This window comes from Coregonus clupeaformis, chromosome 4, assembly GCF_020615455.1.
Source record: "Coregonus clupeaformis isolate EN_2021a chromosome 4, ASM2061545v1, whole genome shotgun sequence".
NCBI lineage: Eukaryota > Metazoa > Chordata > Actinopteri > Salmoniformes > Salmonidae > Coregonus > Coregonus clupeaformis.
Window position 1 is genome coordinate 10,025,066 of NC_059195.1, and position 22,399 is coordinate 10,047,464.

Genomic DNA, 22,399 nt, shown 5'->3' on the forward strand with positions numbered 1-22,399 from the left:
TTACAGCAAATGAATTTATTGAATTCATTTCACAATTCCATATAACTGGTCAACACAAATCATTTCGAAAAATGCTAATTAGATTATCATATAAAAACAACACTATGGAGGGGGAAAAAACTGAAACATGTCCCTGTTGCCAAAGGCTAAAATTAGCGTCATCGTAGTTCAGTTGATTTAGCAAGTTTTGTAACTAGTTGTGGCTAAGAGAAAGAACAGGTCTCAGCAGCTGGTTGGAGGGAATAATCATGGTTTCACATTAGCGATGTGGTGTCTGCTCTACTCTTTGTCTGCATCCCAAATGGCACCCAATATAGTGTACTACTTTTAAACATGGCCCAAGTGCCTACTCCTAGTTTGCATCCCAAATGGCACCCTATGCCCTACATAGTGCACTACTTTTGACTAGGGCCCATAGGGCTCTGGTCAAAAGTAGTGCACGAATGGGTCCTGGTCAAAAGTAGTGCACAATATATAGAATAAGGTGCCAATTAGGATGCAGCCCCAATCTTTGACGTCTCATTGGCTTGACGTGTTGAGTCTCTTGGTGTAGGCGTTCCAGCCTGCCTCTCTGTACTCTGCAGCAGCCTTCACCCTATCAGAGGCCCCCAGGATACCACGGCCTACGATGATGATGTCAGAGCCTTTTTTACATATCACATCATCAGGACTGGAGTACTGCTGGCCCAGACCATCTCCTGAAACAGAAAGGATGGAGATTATGATAAATGAACAGTGTGGTACCCTACAGTTTGTTACTGAAGAGGTAAAGAAAACTCTGAAAACAAGGGCTGCCTTCAAAATGGCACCTTATTTTCAACATAGTGCACTACTTTTTACCAGTGCACTATGTAGGTAGGGAGCCAATACAGACGCAACCAAGATAAGTGACCCAGTCTTCATTTATTGGACACTAGCACCATCTTGTGGCAATGAGCAATTACAACAGGACAAAAATTGCCTGAGAATGACAGAACACTGGACAGGATGGATGAAGTTAACAGGTATAGAGTGTGGTACCTCCTGACTGCATCTGCACCCCTGGAGTCATGTGTACAAACTCAGGCTTGCTGCTGATCTTGGAGCCAGAGATGAACCCAAAAACAAATTCAGAGTACTCCTCAGCCATTTTCACCTATGGAATGACAGAAAAAATCATTTGAAATCCTCAAGGATGAAAGATTAAGGATTACATTAAGGTATCCAACTATTACTTCAGTTAAGCTGTCCGATGGTGATGGAATAATTAATCCATTTTGGACTGGAAAATGACACTACGCAAACATCCTTATTCATCCTTATTAAAACATACTAGAATGTAATCAGGCTTTCACTGTCGCCATGCAAGATGATAGTGTGTCCTGAATGTAACACATTGCAGAGGGCTGTGGGAGGTTAGAGAGAGGGACAGAACATTCTGTTCTCATGGCATTCTCACTGAGGAACAGCTTGCTGGAGCGCTTTGCTTACCACAGCCTGCGTGTAGTCCCCTGTTGCTAGGGAACCCTGGGAGCTCATCTGACCTATGAGGAGACAGCCACGGTCCAGCGGACGGCCCACCGCACTGAGCCCCTTCACCACCCCAGGGCCTGGCACCGCATGGGCATTAATGATGTGAGACCACGAGGAGATCTGGTAGAGCCCACCTGAGAAATACAGAGGAAAACACACGACAGTCAGGAGACCTAGAAATAATAGCAACCAGGTATTCATTAGGATGGATTAGGATTGAAAAGCATGTTTCAAAGGTTAAGGGGACAAATGCTGTACAACAATGCCCCTTATTTGCTGGAGTTGGACAATGCATCTATTTTAACACTGGGCGCGTTGGTTTTGCATAGCCTGGTGCACCGGGTGGGCAGAGGTTTGCACATTTGAAACCATTACATTGGTGTTAAAGTGAAATCGCCACCCACCCTGGGCGCACGGCGATGCAAAACGAGTGCGCCTACTAATCACCTTCATACTGGTGCTTGACCGTGTTTCCGATGTCGGCGAACTTGCGGTCCTCAAAGATGAGGAAGTTGTGTTTGAGGCCCAGGTCCCTGAGGGACTGGGTGAAGGCTGGGCTGAAGTCCTGAAGGATGTCCACGTGGGTCTTCAACACACACATCTGAGGCCCCAGAGAGTCAGCCAGCTGCAGTAGCTCCTCGCAGGCTGTCATGTCTGCTGACACACACAGGTTGGTCTTCTTTTCTTCCATCAGTCTGAGGAGCTGGGCGGCCAGAGGGTGTGTATTCTGGAGCTTGGCCCTGTCTCCATAGCTCAGCTCCGCTGGCTTGCAGGGCTTTTTGGCTGCAGGTGAGCCGTTCTTCTCCTCCTCACCAGAGGGCTTGTAGGTGTTGTTCTCCTGGATGAACCTGCACACGCTCTGGGCAGTGGAAGAGTCAATGCGATCCGCCTGAAGCAGGGTGTTGAGGAGTTTGGAGATGGAGATGACGGAGTGAAGCGTGATGCCCCTCTTGGCCAGCATGGCCCCACCTCCCTGCTCCCTGTCCATCAACACGATGGCGTCTGTCACCTTTAAACCCTCCGCCTGGAGCACCAGGGCCGTCTCTATGACGCTGCTGCCGCTGGTCACTACATCCTCGATGATCAGACACGTGTCTCCAGGGTGAATTGTCCCTTCTATAATCTTCTTAGTTCCTAGGATGAAAGAGATGGAACATATTGGGGCGGCAGGTAGCTTAGTGGGTAAGAGCGTTGTGCCAGTAACCGAAAGGTCACTGGTTCTAATCCCTGAGCCGACTAGGTGAAAAATCTGTCGATGTGCCCTTAAGCAAGGCACTTAACCCTAATTGCTCATGTAAGTCACTCTGGATAAGAGCATCTGCTAAATGACTCAAATGTAAATGTATATTGTGGCCATGATGGATGTCTGATATGAGAGATCTGAAATCTATTTAGACTGATGAAATCCTCTAACACTTTCTAGCTACAAATATAGACTGAACTGACGGGATGCATAAAGAGAACAATCAAATTTGACCAATTATGAAATCGCACCATAGTCTTTGGCTTCTTTTCTTCGGATGAGCATGGGCAGCTCGTGTTTGGAGCAGATGATTGTAGCCAGGGGCAGAGCGGTGTATGGGACACCACACACAGAGCTGTATTTTAAGTCCTCATCTTTGGCGCGTTGATAAAGAAGACTTGACACCTAAAGGCAAACAAACCCATCAAAACACTAAGCCAACAAACTCCAACTAATGAGGTCATAACATACATTTAACTACTTATTGTTGGTCTTGATTTGATTGCCTCCGAACAGACATAGCTCAGCGTTTCCCAAACAGCAATCAAGCTTTGATAATTTCAATCAGCTGTATAGTGCTAGGGCAAAAACCAAAACGTGAACCCCATTGGGGTCCCCATGACCGAGTTTGGGAAACGCTGACATTGCTGTTGTTTCCAATACTCATGGAAAACACGTGTTTACCAACCTGGTTCATGAGAGATGGGTAAGAAACAATAACTCTGAAATCAAAATAAATCGGCGAGGTTATTCCACTCTTCAGCCTGAACGTTCCGAATTTCACGGCCTGAACATCATGCAACTTTAAGATTAAACTTTTAAGGCAAACGTTTTCCATTTTCAATGTTTTAACTACATTAGCTAATAGTAAGCTAGACAGCGGTCTCTCTCCGCATCTCGTCAGACACTAAAAAAGTGTTTCCAGGTCACGGAATTTTCAAAATAAAAGTCCCCAATTTAATATTAGAAAAGTGTCATTAACATGTATTTAGTCATAATATGATTTTTTTTGTCTAAACATTAACAATTATTAATATTTATTCATATTTAAGTGACATGTGCATTAAATGTAGGTCAAATAAATACCCACAACGCAATACACTGTATATGAAAAAACATACTGGCTTATAGAAAGAAAACTATTCTAGGTGCTGAAGTAAACGTGGGGTTGGGACTACTCACTAGGGTCTGTAGAATCTATATATTGTGTTATTTTATGGGGGACAGAGGTCTAAATGCCCAGTAACACTTTCTACTCCAACCCACTACATTGGTCCCAATGCAATACACTATGGGCCTATAAATTACATATTGGCTTATAGAGAGAAAACTATTCTAGGTGCCGAAGTAGAAGTGGGGTTGGGATTACTCAGTAGGGTCTGTATAATCTATATATGGTGTTATTTCATGGGGGACTATGGTCTAAATACCCAAATATCCACCCACTTCCTGTTCACTACAATGCAATACACTGTAGGCCTATAGGTGATTACTTACTTCCAAGACACAATGTAAACAATGATGGACAGGCATACCTGTTAACAACCTAGATTAACCTAATGATGATGAGCCAGTTGCACCTTTTACACATTTAAATCAGCCCAAGGCCAGTGTGCACCTGTGCCAAAAAATGGATCTTGGCCTGAAACGACTTCAAATGGAGCCACTGGACACTACTAATATGGTACTGTACAGGAAAAAAACGTTAGATTTTGTCCATAAAACCAGGGTCCAGTCTACTCACTAGAGTCCCTAGAATATAAAACAGCCATTCCCCTCTTCAAGACTCAGATGAGGTCCACCAAGGCCAGAACTGCAAGGATTGGTAATAACATCTACTATGAGGCTATGCGGTCAGTGAACTCATGTTGAGTCTAAATCAACATGTAAAGTGTTGGTCCCATGTTTCATGAGCTGAAATAAAAGATCCCAGAAATTGTTAATATGCCCAAAAAGCTTATTTCTCTCAAATGTTATGCACAAATTTGTTAACATCCCTGTTAGTGAGCATTTCTCCTTTGCCAAGATAATCCATCCACCTGACAGGTGTGGCATATCAAGAAGCTGATTAAACAGCATGATCATTACAAAGGTGCACCTTGTGCTGGGGACAATAAAAGGCCTCTCTAAAATGTGCAGTTTTGTCACACAACACAATGCCACAGATGTCTCAAGTTTTGAGGGAGCGTGCAATTGGCATGCTGACTGCAGGAATTTCCACCAGAACTGTTGCCAGAGAATATAATTTTAATTTCTCTACCATAAGCCGTCGTTTTAGAAAATACATCCAATCGGCCTCACAACTGCAGACCGCGTCGTGTGTATGGTGTCGTGCGAGCGAGCGGTTTGCTGATGTCAACGTTGTGAACAGTGTGCTCTATGGTGGCAGTGGGGTTATGGTATGGGCAGGCATAAGCTACGGACAACGAACGCAATTGCATTTTAACAATGGCAATATGAATGCACAGAGATACCGTGACGAGATCCTGAGGCCCATTGTCGTGCCATTCATCTGCCGCCATCACCTTATGTTTTAGCATGAAAAATGCATGGCCCCATGTCGCAAGGATCTGTACACAATTCCTGGAAGCTGAAAATGTCCCAGTTCTTCCATGGCTTGCATACACACCAGACATGTCACCCATTGAGCATGTTTGGGATGCTCTGGATCGACGCGTACGACAGTGTGTTCCAGTTCCCGCTAATAACCAGCAACTTCACACAGCCATTGAGGAGAAGTGGGACAACATTCCACAGGCCACAACCAACAGCCTGATCAACTCTATGCGAAGGAGATGTGTCACGCTGCATGAGGTAAAATGGTGGTCACACCACATACTGACTGGTTTTCTGATCCATGCCCCTACTTTTTTTTTTAAAGGTATCTGTGACCAACAGAAGCATATCTGTATTCCCAGTCGTGAAATCCATAGATTAGGGCCTAATGAATTTATTTCAATTGACTGATTTCCTTATATGAACTCTAACTCAGTAAAATCCTTGAAATTGTTGCATGTTCTTTTTATATTTTTGTTCAGTATACTGTATGTACGGTTTTTGTCGACGTTTGGCTAGCTAACTATGTCAGTGTCTGTAATAGTAGCTAGCTAGCTACCTTAGCTTGCTACCTACCTTAGCTAGCTAGCTTAGTCTGAAAGTTCTTATGGACTGTCTTGGACACTGTTTCACTCGTTAGCTAGCTAGCTAGCTACGTTAGCTAAGTTAGCTGGCTAGCTAGCTAAGTTACCATAGCTAGATTTGACTTAATTTCCATCTGGCTTAATTTAACCAAGCTATATGGCAGGCTTATCTCATGCTTGCATGGTGATTGATTGAGTTAGCTAGCGTTACTAAACTGGTTTTCAATGGTTTCTGACAGCGGCAGCTTTAGTCAGACTTGTGAAGTTGAGGAGAATGATGCAAAATAGCTAGGTAGCTAATGTTATAGTACCTTACATTTGATTTAGCCAAGTTAGTTTAGCTAGCTAAGTCTCAAACATTTCTTTATTTCTGTACTTAAATACAGAGATCAAGGCCAATGAATGGACAGCTTGTAAAGATACATTTTAGTCATTTAGCGACTTACAGTTAGTGAGTGCATACATTATTATTTATTTTGTTTTATTTTTATACTGGCCCCCCGTGGGAATCGAACCCACAACCCTGGCGTTGCAAACGCCATGCTCTACCAACTGAGCTACATCCCTGCCGGCCATTCCCTCCCCTACCCTGGACGATGCTGGGCCAATTGTGCGGGGCCCCATGGGTCTCCCGGTCGCGGCCGGCTACGACAGAGCCTGGATTCGGTACCTGCATCTGTGGCCGCTGTGCCTACTCCTTCCCCTATGATTTCGTCCCTGCTCTTGATTTCGTCCCTGCTCCATATTAAGAAATGTGACTGTTCCTGGTGCAAAAACAATGTCCTATCCCAGAGCTCGAGTAAATTACATTACTAAGCTGCTCTCGAATGTACTACGTCAGGACATGGAAATCGATTCTATCGTACTCCATGTGGGTTTTAATGACATTATGAAGGGCAGCTCTGAACAGTTGAAACTGGATTTTAAAGAGCTGATTGACTCTCTGCTAGACACCAATAAAAGACCCCTCATATCTGGCCCTGTGCCCTCTCTGAATCGTGGCATTGAACACTTTAGCAGGATTATTTCTCTTCACAACTTGCTACGTGATTATTGCAGCTCAATGGAGGTAACTTTTGTTGACAATTTCGATACCTTTTGGAAACAAAACCCGTTTATATAAGGAGGACGGGATCCACCCAAATCATTTGGGTTCGTGGATCCTTTCAAGCATTATAAGGCTGCGTTGAGACAATGACTTATCAATGACCCAAGCTCAGCTCAGTTAATCCCTACCATTGTGTCGCTGAGTTGTCACAATGCTTCAGCAAATGTACATTATACCAGGGGCGTTGGTAGACACAATATAAATACCTAATTTATGTCCCTCTAACTGCCCTGAATGCCTCTGCTGATCCTACAGCTATTGTATGCAGTAATCATGTGCCAATGAACCAGAGTTATACTGTTAGCACTGAGGCGGTGTGCCCTAGCAGGAAGTCCACTGTGTGCAGCTCACCCTGCACTAACATAAATAGCATGAGTATGTCTATTTCTGCTAAACTTCCTAGTAAAGCAAGGAAAACAAGCAAGCATCCCTGAAAAGTGCTCATAATAGCCCATGTTAACATATGTAGCTTAAGAAACAAGGTTCATGAAATTAATATCTTACTAGCAACAGATGACATTCATATTCTGACTATCTCTGAAACTCACTTAGATCATACATTTGATGATACAGTGGTAGCAATAAAAAGTTATAACATTTACAGAAAAGACAGAAATGCCAATGGTGGAGGTGTTGCTCTTTATATTCAGAACCACATTCCTGTAACGCTTAGAGAGGATCTCATGTTAAATACTGTTGAAGCAATATGGCTACAGGTTCATCTGCCTCACCTAAAGCCCATTCTTGTGGGAAGCTGCTATAGACCACCAAGTGCTAACAGTCAGTATCTGGATAATATGTGTGAAATGCTTGATAATGTATGTAACATCAACAGAGAGGTATATTTTCTGGGTGATTTAAATATTGACTGGCTTTCATCAACCTGCCCACTCAAGAAAAAGCTTCAAACTGTAACCAGTGCCTGCAACCTGGTTCAGGTTATCAGTCAACCTACTAGGGTAGTTACAAACAGCATAGGAATGAAATCATCAACATGTATTGATCACATCTTTACTAATCTTTACAATATAGTAGCCATATCTAGGAAAACCAAAGTTCCAAAGGCTGGGCCTAATATAGTGTATAAGAGGTCATACAATACGTTTTGTAGTGATTCCTAGGTTGTTGATGTAAAAATATTTTTGGGTCTGTGGTGTGTAATGAGGAGCAAACAGATGCTGCACTTGACACATTTATGAAATTGCTTATCCCACTTACTAATAAGCATGCACCCATTAAGAAAATGACTGTAAACACTGTTAAATCCCCATGGATTGATGAGGAATTTAAAAATTGTATGGTTAAGAGGGATGAGGCAAAAGGAATGGCAAATAAGTCTGACTGCACAACCGATTGCCAAACGTACTGCAAAATTAAGAAATCATGTGACTAAACTGAATAAAAAGAAGAAGAAACTACACTATGAAACAAAGATAAATTACATAAAGAATGAGAGTAAAAAGCTTTGGAGCACCTTAAATGAAATTTTGCGAAAAAATGCAAACTCAGCTCCATCAATCATTGAATCAGATGGCTCATTCATAACAAAACCGACTGATATTGCCAACTACTTTAATGTTTTTTCATTGGCAAGATTAGCAAACTTAGGCATGACATGCCAACAACAAACGCTGACACTACACATCCAAGTATATCTGACCAAAGTATGAAAGACAAGAATTGACATTTTGAATTCCGTAAAGTGAGTGTGGAAGAGGTGAAAAAATGATTGTTGTCTATCAATAATGACAAGCCACCGGGGTATGACAACTTAAGCCTACTAGTAAGTGTGTGCCCTAAGGCCTGGAGGGAAGCCAAAGTCATTCCGCTACCTAAGAATAGTAAAGCCCCCTTTACTGGCTCAAATAGCCAACCAATCAGCCTGTTACCAACATTTACATTTTACATTTTAGTCATTTAGCAGACGCTCTTATCCAGAGCGACTTACAGGAGCAATTAGGGTTAAAGGGGGGGTAGAGGGATTACTTTATCCTATCCCATGGTGAGTGACTCCGCTGTCCTGGCGTCGTGAGGGAGCTTGTTCCACCATTGGGGTGCCAGAGCAGCAAACAGTTTTGACTGGGCTGAGCGGGAACTATGCTTCTGCAGAGGTAGGGGAGCCAGCAGGCCAGAGGTGGATGAACGCAGTGCCCTCGTTTGGGTGTAGGGACTGATCAGAGCCTGAAGGTACGGAGGTGCCGTTCCCCTCACAGCTCCGTAGGCAAGCACCATGGTCTTGTAACAGATGCGAGCTTCAACTGGAAGCCAGTGGAGTGTGCGGAGGAGCGGGGGTGACGTGAGAGAACTTGGGAAGGTTGAACACCAGACGGGCTGCGGCATTCTGGATGAGTTGTAGGGGTTTAATGGCACAGGCAGGGAGCCCGGCCAACAGCGAGTTGCAGTAATCCAGACGGGAGATGACAAGTGCCTGGATTAGGACCTGTGCCGCTTCCTGTGTAAGGCAGGGTCGTACTCTCCGAATGTTGTAGAGCATGAACCTACAGGATCGGGTCACCGCCTTGATGTTAGCGGAGAACGACAGGGTGTTGTCCAGGGTCACGCCAAGGCTCTTCGCACTCTGGGAGGAGGACACAACGGAGTTGTCAACCGTGATGGCGAGATCATGGAACGGGCAGTCCTTCCCCGGGAGGAAGAGCAGCTCCGTCTTGCCGAGGTTCAGCTTGAGGTGGTGATCCGTCATCCATACTGATATGTCTGCCAGACATGCAGAGATGCGATTCGCCACCTGGTTATCAGAAGGGGGAAAGGAGAAGATTAGTTGTGTGTCGTCAGCGTAGCAATGATAGGAGAGGCCATGTGAGGATATGACAGAGCCAAGTGACTTGGTGTATAGCGAGAATAGGAGAGGGCCTAGAACTGAGCCCTGGGGGACACCAGTGGTGAGAGCACGTGGTGCGGAGACAGCTTCTCGCCACGCCACTTGGTAGGAGCGACCGGTCAGGTAGGACGCAATCCAAGAGTGAGCCGCGCCGGAGATGCCCAGCTCGGAGAGGGTGGAGAGGAGGATCTGATGGTTCACAGTATCAAAGGCAGCACACAGGTCTAGAAGGACAAGAGCAGAGGAGAGAGAGTTAGCTTTAGCAGTGCGGAGAGCCTCTGTGACACAGAGAAGAGCAGTCTCAGTTGAATGACCAGTCTTGAAACCTGACTGGTTTGGATCAAGAAGGTCATTCTGAGAGAGATAGCAAGAGAGTTGGCTAAAGACGGCACGCTCAATCGTTTTGGAGAGAAAAGAAAGAAGGGATACTGGTCTGTAGTTGTTGACATCGGAGGGATCGAGTGTTGGTTTTTTGAGAAGGGGTGCAACTCTCGCTCTCTTGAAGACGGAAGGGACATAGCCAGCGGTCAAGGATGAGTTGATCAGCGAGGTGAGGTAAGGGAGAAGGTCACCGGAGATGGTCTGGAGAAGAGAGGAGGGGATAGGGTCAAGCGGGCAGGTTGTTGGGCGGCCTGCCGTCACAAGTCGCAAGATTTTATCTGGAGAGAGAGGGGAGAAAGAAGTCAAAGCATAGGGTAGGGCAGTGTGAGCAGGACCAGCAGTGTCATTTGACTTAACAACGAGGATCGGATGTCGTCAACCTTCTTTTCAAAATGGTTGACGAAGTCATCCACAGAGAGGGAGGGGGGATTCAGCAGGGAGGAGAATGTGTCAAAGAGCTTCCTAGGGTTAGAGGCGGATGCTTGGAATTTAGAGTGGTAGAAAGTGGCCTTAGCAGCAGAAACAGATGAAGAAAATGTAGAGAGGAGGGAGTGAAAAGATGCCAGGTCTGCAGGGAGTCTAGTTTTCTTCCATTTCCGCTCAGCTGCCCGGAGCTCTGTTCTGTGAGCTCGCAATGAGTCATCAAGCCACGGAGCTGGAGGGGAGGACCGAGCCGGCCGGGAGGATAGGGGACATAGAGAGTCAAAGGATGCAGAAAGGGAGGAGAGGAGGGTTGAGGAGGCAGAATCAGGAGATTGGAGGGAGAAGGTTTGAGCAGAGGGAAGAGATGATAGGATGGAAGAGGAGAGAGTAGCGGGAGAGAGAGAGCGAAGGTTGCGACGGCGCATTACCATCTGTGTAGGGGCAGAGTGAGTAGTGTTGGAGGAGAGGGAGAGAGAAAAGGATACAAAGTAGTGGTCGGAGACTTGGAGGGAGTTGCAGTGAGATTAGTAGAAGAACAGCATCTAGTAAAGATGAGGTCAAGCGTATTGCCTGCCTTGTGAGTAGGGGGGACGGTGAGAGGGTGAGGTCAAAAGAGGAGAGGAGTGGAAAGAAGGAGGCAGAGAGAAATGAGTCAAATGTAGACTTAGGGAGGTTGAAATCCCCCAGAACTGTGAGGGGTGAGCCATCCTCAGGAAAGGAACTTATCAAGGCGTCAAGTTCATTGATGAACTCTCCAAGGGAACCTGGAGGGCGATAGATGACAAGGATATTAAGCTTAAATGGGCTAGTGACTGTGACAGCATGGAATTCAAATGAGGAGATAGACATTTAGTAAACTTTTGGAAAAAATTGTGTTTGACCAGATACGATGCTATTTTACAGTAAACAAATTGACAACAGACTTTCAGCATGCTTATAGGGAAGGATATTCAATAAGCACAGCACTTACACAAATAACTGATGATTGGCTGAGAGAAATTGACGATAAAAAGATTGTGGGGGCTGTTTTGTTAGACTTCAGTGCGGCTTTTGACATTATCGATCATAGTCTGCTGCTGGAAAAACATGTGTTATGGCTTTACACTCCCTGTTATATTGTGGATAAATAGTTACCTGTCTAACAGAACACAGAGGGTGTTCTTTAATGGAAGCCTCTCCAACATAATCCAGGTAGAATCAGGAATTCCCCAGGGCAGCTGTTTAGGCCCCTTACTTTTTGTAAATCTTTACTAATGATATGTCACTGGCTTTGAGTAAAGCCACGTCAGCTACTACAGCGACTGAAATGACTGCAACACTTAACAAAGAGCTGCAGTTAGTTTCAGAATTGGTGGCAAGGAATAAGTTAGTCCTAAATATTTCAAAAACTAAAAGCATTGTATTTGGGACACATCATTCACTAAACCCTAAACCTCAACTAAATCTTATAATAAATAATGTGGAAATTGAGCAAGTTGAGGTGACTAAACTGCTTGGATAACCCTGGATTGTAAACTGTCATGGTCAAAACATATTGATACAACAGTAGCTAAGATGGGGAGTATTCTGTCCATAATAAAGCGCTGCGCTAACTTCTTAACAGCACTATCAACAAGGCAGGTCCTACAGGCCCTAGTTTTGCCACACCTGGACTACTGTTCAGTCGTGTGGTCAGGTGCCAAAAATAGAGAATTAGGACATTTGCAATTGGCTCAGAACAGGGCAGGACAGCTGGCCCTTGGATGTACACAGTTAGCTAACATTAATAATATGCATGTCAATCTCTCCTGGCTCAAAGTGGAGGAGAGATTGACTTCATCACTACTTGTATTTGTGAGAGGTAGTGACATGTTGAATGCACCGAGCTGTCTGTTTGAACTACTGGCACACAGCTTGGACACCCATGCATACCCCTCAAGACATGCCAGCAGAGGTCTCTTCACAGTCCCCAAGTCCAGAACAGACTATGGGAGGCGGACAGTACTACATAGAGCCATGACTACATGGAACTCTATTCCACATCAAGTAACTGATGAAAGCAGTAAAATTAGATTTAAAAAACATAAAAATACACCTTATTGAACAGCGGGGACTGTGAAGCAACACAAACATAGGCACAGACACATGCATACACACACACGATAACAAATGCACTAAACACACACGTACACATGGATTTTGTGTTGTAGATATGTGGTAGTGGAGTAGGGGCCTGAAGGCACACACTTAGTGTGTTGTGACATCTGTTGTGAATGTATTGTAATGTTTTTAAAATTGTATAACTGCCTTCATGTTGCTGGACCCCAGGAAGAGTAGCTGCTGCCTTGCCAGCAGCTAATGGGGATCCATAATAAATACAAACACAAATACCTGCAGGCTGCAATGTTTTTATTTGTTGGCTTTATGTAGGCTATTTTTACATAGTTGGCAATGGCAATAGAAGTTACTTTTTAGGTTTGTATCATTTCTATTTAGATCTGGATAGAATGTTGATAAACCACATGACAATGATTTTGAGATATGAAGACGTTATTATAAACTAAATTAAACTGTTTCACAAAAATGTGCATATGAAAACCATAACTGGCACGCAGATAGGTAGAAATTGTAAGATAAATTGGCATTCCACATGAGAAAGGTTGCCGACTCCTCATGTAGCCTATTACTGGCAACTTCGGGAGAGTAATGGTAGAATCTGCAAAAGCCAGCAGGAGCGGGAGGAGAATAATTGGGTCAGGTTACCTTTTTTTCTTCTGGTTATCTAGATCTCTGGTGCCCTCTTGAGGCATCAAACCGTAAGCTTAAAGCATCAGACAATCTCAATGCATATAGTTGATTTTATTAAAACACATAGGGTGTGTCTATACAGTGCATTCGGAAAGTTTTCAAACCCTTTGACTATTTCCACGATTTGTTACGTTACAGCCTTATTCTAAAATTGATTAAAATGCTTTTTTCCCTCATTAATCTACACACAATACCCCATAATGACAAAGCAAAAACAGGTTTTTAGAAATTGTTACAAATGTATAAAAAAAAAAAACGGAAATATCACATTTACATAAGTATTCAGACCCTTTACTCAGTACTTTTTGAAAGCAACTTTGGCAGCGATTACAGCCTCAATTCTTCTTGGGTATTACGCTGCAAGCTTGGCACACCTGTATTTGGGGAGTTTCTCCCATTCTTCTCTGCAGATTCTCTCAAGCTCTGTCAGGTTGGATGGGGAGCGTCGCTGCACAGCTATTTTCAGGTCTCTCCAGAGATGTTCGATCAGGTTCAAGTCCGGGCTCTGGCTGGGCCACTCAAGGACATTCAGAGACTTGTCCCAAAGCCACTCCTGCATTCTCTTGGCTGTGTGTTTAGGGTTGTTGTCCTGTTGGAAGGTGAACCTTCGCCCCAGTCTATGGTCTGGAGCAGGTTTTCATCAAGGAGCTCTCTGTACTTTGCTCCGTTTGTCTTTCCCTCGATCCTGACTAGTCTCCCAGTTCCTGCCGGTGAAAAACATGCCCCCAGCATGATGCTGCCACCACCTTGCTTCACCGTAAGGATGGTGCCAGGTTTCCTCCAGGCGTGACGTTTGGCATTCAGGCCAAAGAGTTCAATCTTGGTTTCATCAGACCAGAAAATCTTGTTTCTCATGGTCTGAGAGTCTTTACGTGCCTTTTGACAAACTCCAAGTGGGCTGTCATGTGCCTTTCACTGAGGAGTGGCTTCTGTCTGGCCACTCTACCATAAAGTGTAGTGCTGCAGAGATGGTTGTCCTTCTGGAAGGTTCTCCCATCTCCACAGAGGAACTCTGGAGCTCTGTCAGAGTTACCATCGAGTTCTTGGTCACCTCCCTGACCAAGGCCTTTCTCCCCGGATTGCTCTGTTTGGCTGGGTGGCCAGCGCTATGAAGAGTCTTGGTGGTTCCAAACTTCTTCCATTTAAGAATGATGGAGGCCACTGTGTTTTTGGGGACCTTCAATGCTGCAGACATTACTTGGTACCCTTCCCCAGATCTGTGCCTCGACACAATCCTGTCTCTGAGCTCTACGGACAATTCCTTCGACCTCATGGCTTGGTTTTGCTCTGACATGTATTGTCAACTGTGGGACCTTATTTAGACAGGCGTGTGCCTTTCCAAATCATGTCCAATCAATTGAATATACCACAGGTGGACTCCAATCAAGTTGCAGAAACATCTGAAGGATGATCAATGGAAATGAGGGAAAACAATTATTTAATCCATTTTAGAATAAGGCTGTAACGTAACAAAATTAGGAAAAAGTGAAGGGAAAAAGACACGTTAAACAATTTCAAGCATTCGATTAGTCGAAAGAACAGACGACTTTCGGATGACCAAGATTTTTTACAATTGGGTATGTTACGGATACACGTATCCTGTATGTGTTTTTGTGTTTTTCCTCTCCTTCTGCCCTAATCACAGGTGTCCTTTGTGTTCCTGATTGGAGGTCGTTGGTGTGTCCCACCTGTCAGTCATCAGTTAATCTGCTGATTGCTGAGGTGGTACCAATCAGTGGACTTTTCTCCTGATTGCACCACCTGTTTCTGTTTTCTTACCCAATCATATCAAGCATCCCCTTGTTTTAAAAGCTAGTCCGTTGTGTTTGCTGACAGAGACTCTTTTTGTTTGTGAGTATGTATACAGTGGTGTCTTGTTTTTGTGTACTCACTCGTTAGCTATTTAGTCCGTATGGTACCTATATTGTTTGTTTGTGCTTGGGAAAAGGGGGATTTAGCAAGTCACCCTTGGGCATACACTACCCGTAGGAAAACCTTGTCTAAACACACTAGTTAGACCTGAGCGGACCACCCACTGTATTTTTGTATGGTTAGCAGTAAGCTTAGTAGTTCTTGAGGCAGGCAAGATCAGTTTAGGGGTTTTTGACTTTATTGTTTCATTCCTTGGGTCCAGCTCAGCCCCTTTTCCCCAAACCATTTACTGTGTGTTTTATAATAAACATTTTGTGTTTGACAGTAGCATTTGGTTGTTGGCGTATTTTGTTCTCACTGTTCGTTGGCAATAGCCTAATTTGCATGAGTTTATGCACGGGCCTCTTTTCCATTCACCCTAGACTTTTAAAGCCACGGGGTTCGTAACAGGGTACATCCCTATAGTATACAGAGATATTGTTGCTGGTAACCGTCTGGCTGACGGATCACTCCCTGCAGATTTCCCCCAGGCAACTGCCTTCCTTTCTAACCTCGAAGCTACTGCTGCCCCTATTCATTTTGCTCTTTCCTCACTCCCTTGTCTTTGTTCAACCATTTAACCTGGCTTATAAACCCTTCCCTCAAAGTATTTAATTTAGAAATGTGGGTGAAACTGTCCCTTAAAATCTCACCCCTAGCAGTTAAGCCTAGCGGTTAAGCGCGTTGGGCCAGTAACTGATAGGTCGCTGGTTCGAATACCCGAGCCAGCAAGGTGGAAAGATCTGCCGGTCTACCCTTGAGCAAGGCAGTTAACCGCCAACAATTGCTCCCCGGGCCCCGTAGACATGGATGTCGATTAAGGCAGCCCCCCGCACCTCTCTGAATCAGAGGGTTTGGATTAAATTTGGAATACACATTTTGGTATAATGCATTCAGTTGTGCAACCGATTAGGTACCCCCTTTCCCTTTTACCCTCTCTTTTGTAGTGGTAGAGCTGGACCAGGAAACGCTCTTGCTTTTGGACGACTCGACTATAACCTGACGTTAAAAAAGTCTTACACGCAGTGAATATTCTGTAAACACCACCTTTTTTATACACAAGGGGAGGTCCTCGGGACACACACATGAATACCAATTTGTAAGTCGCTCTGGATAAGAGCGTCTGCTAAATGACTTAAATGTAAATAGGACTGTGGACACACCAAGCGACGCACCAAGCTTGAGCAGTAGCTGGGTCTTGCCAGGTACATGTTGAAAGATTTGTGATTTTTTATATCTGATTGTCAAAAGGAATGTATAATTCATTGAGTACTTTGCACTCACAACAGAGTCAAATGTGAGAGGGCAGCCCAGATTACCAAGTGTCTGAACAACATCTAGCCGGCAAACCAGGTTGCGGAGTACATGAAGGAGACCATGATCCAGAGGGCTCAGTGGACCAGACAGAATGGGGCCAAGACAGTTGCGATAGTCCAAGAGTATCTGTGTCTGCTGGATACTCTAGGGATAGTGGGTTACATTTTTTACAAAAACCTTGGACTTGAATTTGATTCTGTTTGATGTGATTAACTAGCCTGGCTGATGCGACCCATGTGACTCACAGCGCTGGGAGAGCTGTGACCACACTGGTCTGGAAAGGAGGCTGTTTGTTATTGCAATATTTGCTCATAAATTGTGCGACGGGTTTGATTGGTTCTCTCACATTTGTATTTTTTCCTTAGGGTTGAGACCTCTCATTGTTTGGATTTGAAAATCCAACCATTGTAATAGAGGGCGGTAGCGCTAAGGGGCTTTGTGTGGCTGTGGGTGTTTGAGTGAGAAGACACAGAGGAGAGCCAACCAGTAAAAGCCCAGCCCCCTTTATTATCAACGCATTGTGCCGACAACATCAAAGAGCCATTCCAGACTCTGAAGTCAGGAGGACTTCCCGACTTGAAAGGTGTTAGCCAGACTAGTGATTAACTGCAATAGAAAAGTAATTGTTTGTCTGGCTACAACATAACACAATTTGAAGTCATATGGGGCAGAGTCTCACAAGCATTAGAAACAGCATTGGGTGTGGATACGGTGGGGACATGTGGATCTGAGCAAGTGTGGTGTCATACATTTTTGTGGATATGTAGGTAAATGTGACCCACCACCTTTTGATTGTGTACTTTGTAGCAACATTTGAAATTGTGTTTTTTACATTGGATAAAAGTAGAGACTCAGAGCTAGAAAATGGTATCATACACTGCAGTTGAGGAACAATGGGAAAGTAATTCTGCTTTGAAAGTTGATAAACCACTTTTGAGAAAAAGGCCTGTGAATGTTTTTTGGTACACCTACTGGAGAGCTATTCTTTGTCCACACCCATTCAGCATCATTCACACCCTCTTAAGCCTTAGCCCCACCTATCTCTTTAAGGATTCACATGTGAGGCCATGTGCTAAACAGAGTGAGTAAGGTAGTGTAGTAAACAACCAAAGATTAAGACTACAAGTGGTGAAAGTAGTGGCAAAAAGTAGTAGTAAAAATACACTTGATCTAGTCCTTGGCATATACAGTGGGGAAAAAACGTATTTAGTCAGCCACCAATTGTGCAAGTTCTCCCACTTAAAAAGATGAGAGAGGCCTGTAATTTTCATCATAGGTACACGTCAACTATGACAGACAAAATGAGGAAAATTTTTTGTAGGATTTTTAATGAATTTATTTGCAAATTATGGTGGAAAATAAGTATTTGGTCACCTACAAACAAGCAAGATTTCTGGCTCTCACAGACCTGTAACTTCTTCTTTAAGAGGCTCCTCTGTCCTCCACTCGTTACCTGTATTAATGGCACCTGTTTGAACTCTTGTTATCAGTATAAAAGACACCTGTCCACAACCTCAAACAGTGACACTCCAAACTCCACTATGGCCAAGACCAAAGAGCTGTCAAAGGACACCAGAAACAAAATTGTAGACCTGCACCAAGCTGGGAAGACTGAATCTGCAATAGGTAAGCAGCTTGGTTTGAAGAAATCAACTGTGGGAGCAATTATTAGGAAATGGAAGACATACAAGACCACTGATAATCTCCCTCGATCTGGGGCTCCACGCAAGATCTCACCCCGTGGGGTCAAAATGATCACAAGAACGGTGAGCAAAAATCCCAGAACCACACGGGGGGGACCTAGTGAATGACCTGCAGAGAGCTGGGACCAAAGTAACAAAGCCTACCATCAGTAACACACTACGCCGCCAGGGACTCAAATCCTGCAGTGCCAGACGTGTCCCCGTGCTTAAGCCAGTACATGTCCAGGCCCGTCTGAAGTTTGCTAGAGTGCATTTGGATGATCCAGAAGAGGATTGGGAGAATGTCATATGGTCAGATGAAACCAAAATAGAACTTTTTTGTAAAAACTCAACTCGTCGTGTTTGGAGGACAAAGAATGCTGAGTTGCATCCAAAGAACACCATACCTACTGTGAAGCATGGGGGTGGAAACATCATGCTTTGGGGCTGTTTTTCTGCAAAGGGACCAGGACAACTGATCCGTGTAAAGGAAAGAATGAATGGGGCCATGTATCATGAGATTTTGAGTGAAAACCTCCTTCCATCAGCAAGGGCATTGAAGATGAAACGTGGCTGGGTCTTTCAGCATGACAATGATCCCAAACACACCGCCCGGGCAACGAAGGAGTGGCTTCGTAAGAAGCATTTCAAGGTCCTGGAGTGGCCTAGCCAGTCTCCAGATCTCAAACCTTTGGAGGGAGTTGAAAGTCTGTGTTGCCCAGCGACAGCCCCAAAACATCACTGCTCTAGAGGAGATCTGCATGGAGGAATGGGCCAAAATACCAGCAACAGTGTGTGAAAACCTTGAGAAGACTTACAGAAAACATTTGACCTGTGTCATTGCCAACAAAGGGTATATAACAAAGTATTGAGAAACTTTTGTTATTGACCAAATACTTATTTTCCACCATAATTTGCAAATAAATTCATTAAAAATCCTACAATGTGATTTTCTGGAAATTTTTTCCTAATTTTGTCTGTCATAGTTGACGTGTACCTATGATGAAAATTACAGGCCTCTCTCATCTTTTTAAGTGGGAGAACTTGCACAATTGGTGGCTGACTAAATACTTTTTTCCCCCACTGTATCCTGTTTTGACTTTGGTGCAGGTCATGTTGTTCTTCACATTACCGTCTTTGGTAAACACACACTATATAAAATCAAACTTTATTTGTCACATGCACAGGATACAGATGGCGTAAACAGTACAGTGAAATGTTTACTTACATTGTGGAGTCTTTTGTTCATACGCACAAAAAGCTTATTTCTCTCAAATTGTTTACATCCCTGTTAGTGAGCATATCTTCTTTGCCAAGATAATCCATCCACCTGACAGGTGTGGCATATCAAGAAGCTGATTAAACAGTATGATCATTACACAGGTGCAGCTTGTGCAGGGGACAATAAAAGGCACTCTAAAATGTGCAGTTTTGCCACACAATGCCACAGATGTTTCAAGTTTTGAGGGAGCGTGCAATTGGCATGCTGGCAGCAGAAAAGTCCACCAGAACTGTTGCAAGAGAATTGAATGTTCGTTTCTCTACCATAAGCTACCTCCAACGTTGTTTTAGAGAATTTGGCAGTATTTCCAACCGGCCTCACAAACGCAGACCACGTGTAACCACTCCTGCCTGGGACCTCCACATCCGACTTCTTCACCTGCGGGATCGTCTGAGACCAGCCACCCAGACAGCTGATGAAACTGTGGGTTTGCACAATTGAAGAATTTCTGCACAAACTGTCAGAAACCGTCTCAGGAAAGCTCATCTGTGTGCTCGATTCCTCACCAGGGTCTTGACCTAACTGCAGTTCAGCATCGTAACCGACATCAGTAGGAAAATGCTCACCTTCGATGGCCACTGGCACGCAGGAGTGTGCTCTTCAGGGATGAATCCCAGGTTTCAACTGTACCGGGCAGATGGCAGACTGCGTATATGGCATTGTGTGGGTGAGCGGTTTGCTGATGTCAATGTTGTGAACAGAGTGCCCCATGATGGCGATGGGGTTATGGTATGGGTAGGCATAAGCTACGTATAATGAACACAATTGCATTTTATTGACGGAAATCTGAATGCACAGAAATACCGTGACGAGATCCTGAGGCCCATTGCCGTGTCATAAATCCCCGCCATCGCCTTATGTTTCAGCATGATAATGCATGGCCCCATGTCGCAAGGATCTGTACACAATTCCTGGAAACTGAAAATGTCCCAGTTCTTCCATGGCCTGCATACTTACCAGACATGTCACCCATTGAGCATGTTTGGGATGCTCTGGATTGAAGTGTACGACAGCGTGTTCCAGTTCCTGCCAATATCCAGCAACTTTGCACAGCCCTTGAAAAAGAGTGGGACAACATTCCACAGGCCACAATCAACAGCCTGATCAACTCTATGCGAAGGAGATATGTTGAGCTGCATGAGGCAAAATGATGGTTTCTGATCCACGGCCCTGCTTTTTTTTTTACGGTATCTGTGACCAACAGATGTATATCTGTATTCCCAGTCAAATGAAATCCATAGATTAGGGCCTAATGAATTCATTTCAATTGACTGATTTCCTTATATGAACTGCAACTCAGTAAAATCTTTGAAATTGTATTGTTAGAAAAGGTATTGGTAAATATTACTGCACTGTTGGAGCTAGGAACACAAGCATTTCACTACACCCGGAATAACATCTGCTAAACATGTGTATGCGACCAATAAAATTAGATTTTTTTGTGAAATCATTGCATGTTGCGTTTATGTTTTTGCTAGCTAACAGTAGGCTATAACTAGCAATGCAAATGTATTTCTGAAATACGAATAATATTACTCCACAGCTCATACCGGTAACATTAGCTAGCGAGCCAGCCAGCTAACGTTAGCTAGCTAGCTAACAGTACGCTTTAACTTGCAATGAAAATGACTTTCTAACAACATTTGAAATGTATAATGTCAAATGTAGCTTTTACCCGTATACATGGATTAACTCTTCTCCCTCTCTATAATGGATGCCATGGTTACCCTTAGTTTGAAGATGTAATCCGGAGACAGGTGTTTTACACAAAAGTATTCGGTGTTCTCTTTAAAGAAAAAGCTGCGGTAGAAAGGATTATCTACACATACTGAGCAACTAATGTTATAGACAGAAGCATGCTACATGGCAGACCAATCCCAACTCATCTCTCGGCATGTCCAGCCCATCCATTATCTACATACAATACCCCATAATGACAAAGTGAAAAAAAGGTTTGTAGAAATTTTTGCAAATTTATTAAAAATAAAAAACAAAAATACCTTATTTACATAGAAATTCATACCCTTTGCTATGCGACTCAAAATTGAGCTCAGGTGCATCCTGTTTCCATTGATCATCCTTGAGATGTTTCTGCAACTTGATTGGAATACATTTTTTTGGGGTAAATTTAATTGATTGGACATGATTTGGAAAGGCACATACCTGTCTATATAAGGTCCAACAGTTGACAGTGCATGTCAGAGCAAAAACGAAGCCATGAGGTCGAAGGAATTGGCCGTAGAGCTCCGAGACAGGATTGTGTTGAGGCACAGATCTGGGGAAGGGTAGCAAAACATTTCTGCAGCATTGAAGGTTCCCAAAAACACAGTGGCCTCCATCATTCTTAAATGGAAGAAGTTTGGAACCACCAAGACTATACCTAGAGCTGGCCGCCCGGCCAAACTGAGCAATCGGGGGAGAAAGGCCTTGGTCAGGGAGGTGACCAAGAACTCGATGGTCACTCTAACAGAGCTTCAGAGTTCCTCTGTGGAGATGGGAGAACCTTCCAGAAGGACAACCATCTCTGTAGCACTCCACCAATCTTGACATTTATGGTAGAGTGGCCAGACGGAAGCCACTCCTCAGCTTGGAGTTTGCCAAAAGGCACCTAAAGTACTCTCTGGTCTGATGAAACCAAGATTGAACTCTTTGGCCTGAATGCCAAGCGTCACGTCTGGAGGAAACCTGGCACCATCCCTACGGTGAGGCATGGTGGTGGCAGCATCATGCTGTGGGGATGTTTTTCAGCGGCAGGGAGACTAGTCAGGATCAAT

At 44.1% G+C, this 22,399-nt stretch overlaps 1 protein-coding gene across 1 annotated transcript; it reads right to left on the reverse strand.

The window, feature by feature from the left end:
• Nucleotides 1–3,655, reverse strand: LOC121555956 (uridine 5'-monophosphate synthase). The gene is made up of 6 exons (XM_041869803.1): nt 3,444–3,655; nt 3,007–3,160; nt 1,960–2,646; nt 1,471–1,646; nt 1,021–1,135; nt 1–698 (listed from the first exon to the last, which is right to left on the reverse strand). Exons 1-6 carry the CDS (start codon nt 3,591–3,593, stop codon nt 520–522), a joined length of 1,461 nt encoding a protein of 486 aa, XP_041725737.1. The 5' UTR covers nt 3,594–3,655; the 3' UTR covers nt 1–519.
• Nucleotides 3,656–22,399: the final 18,744 nt, after the last annotated feature.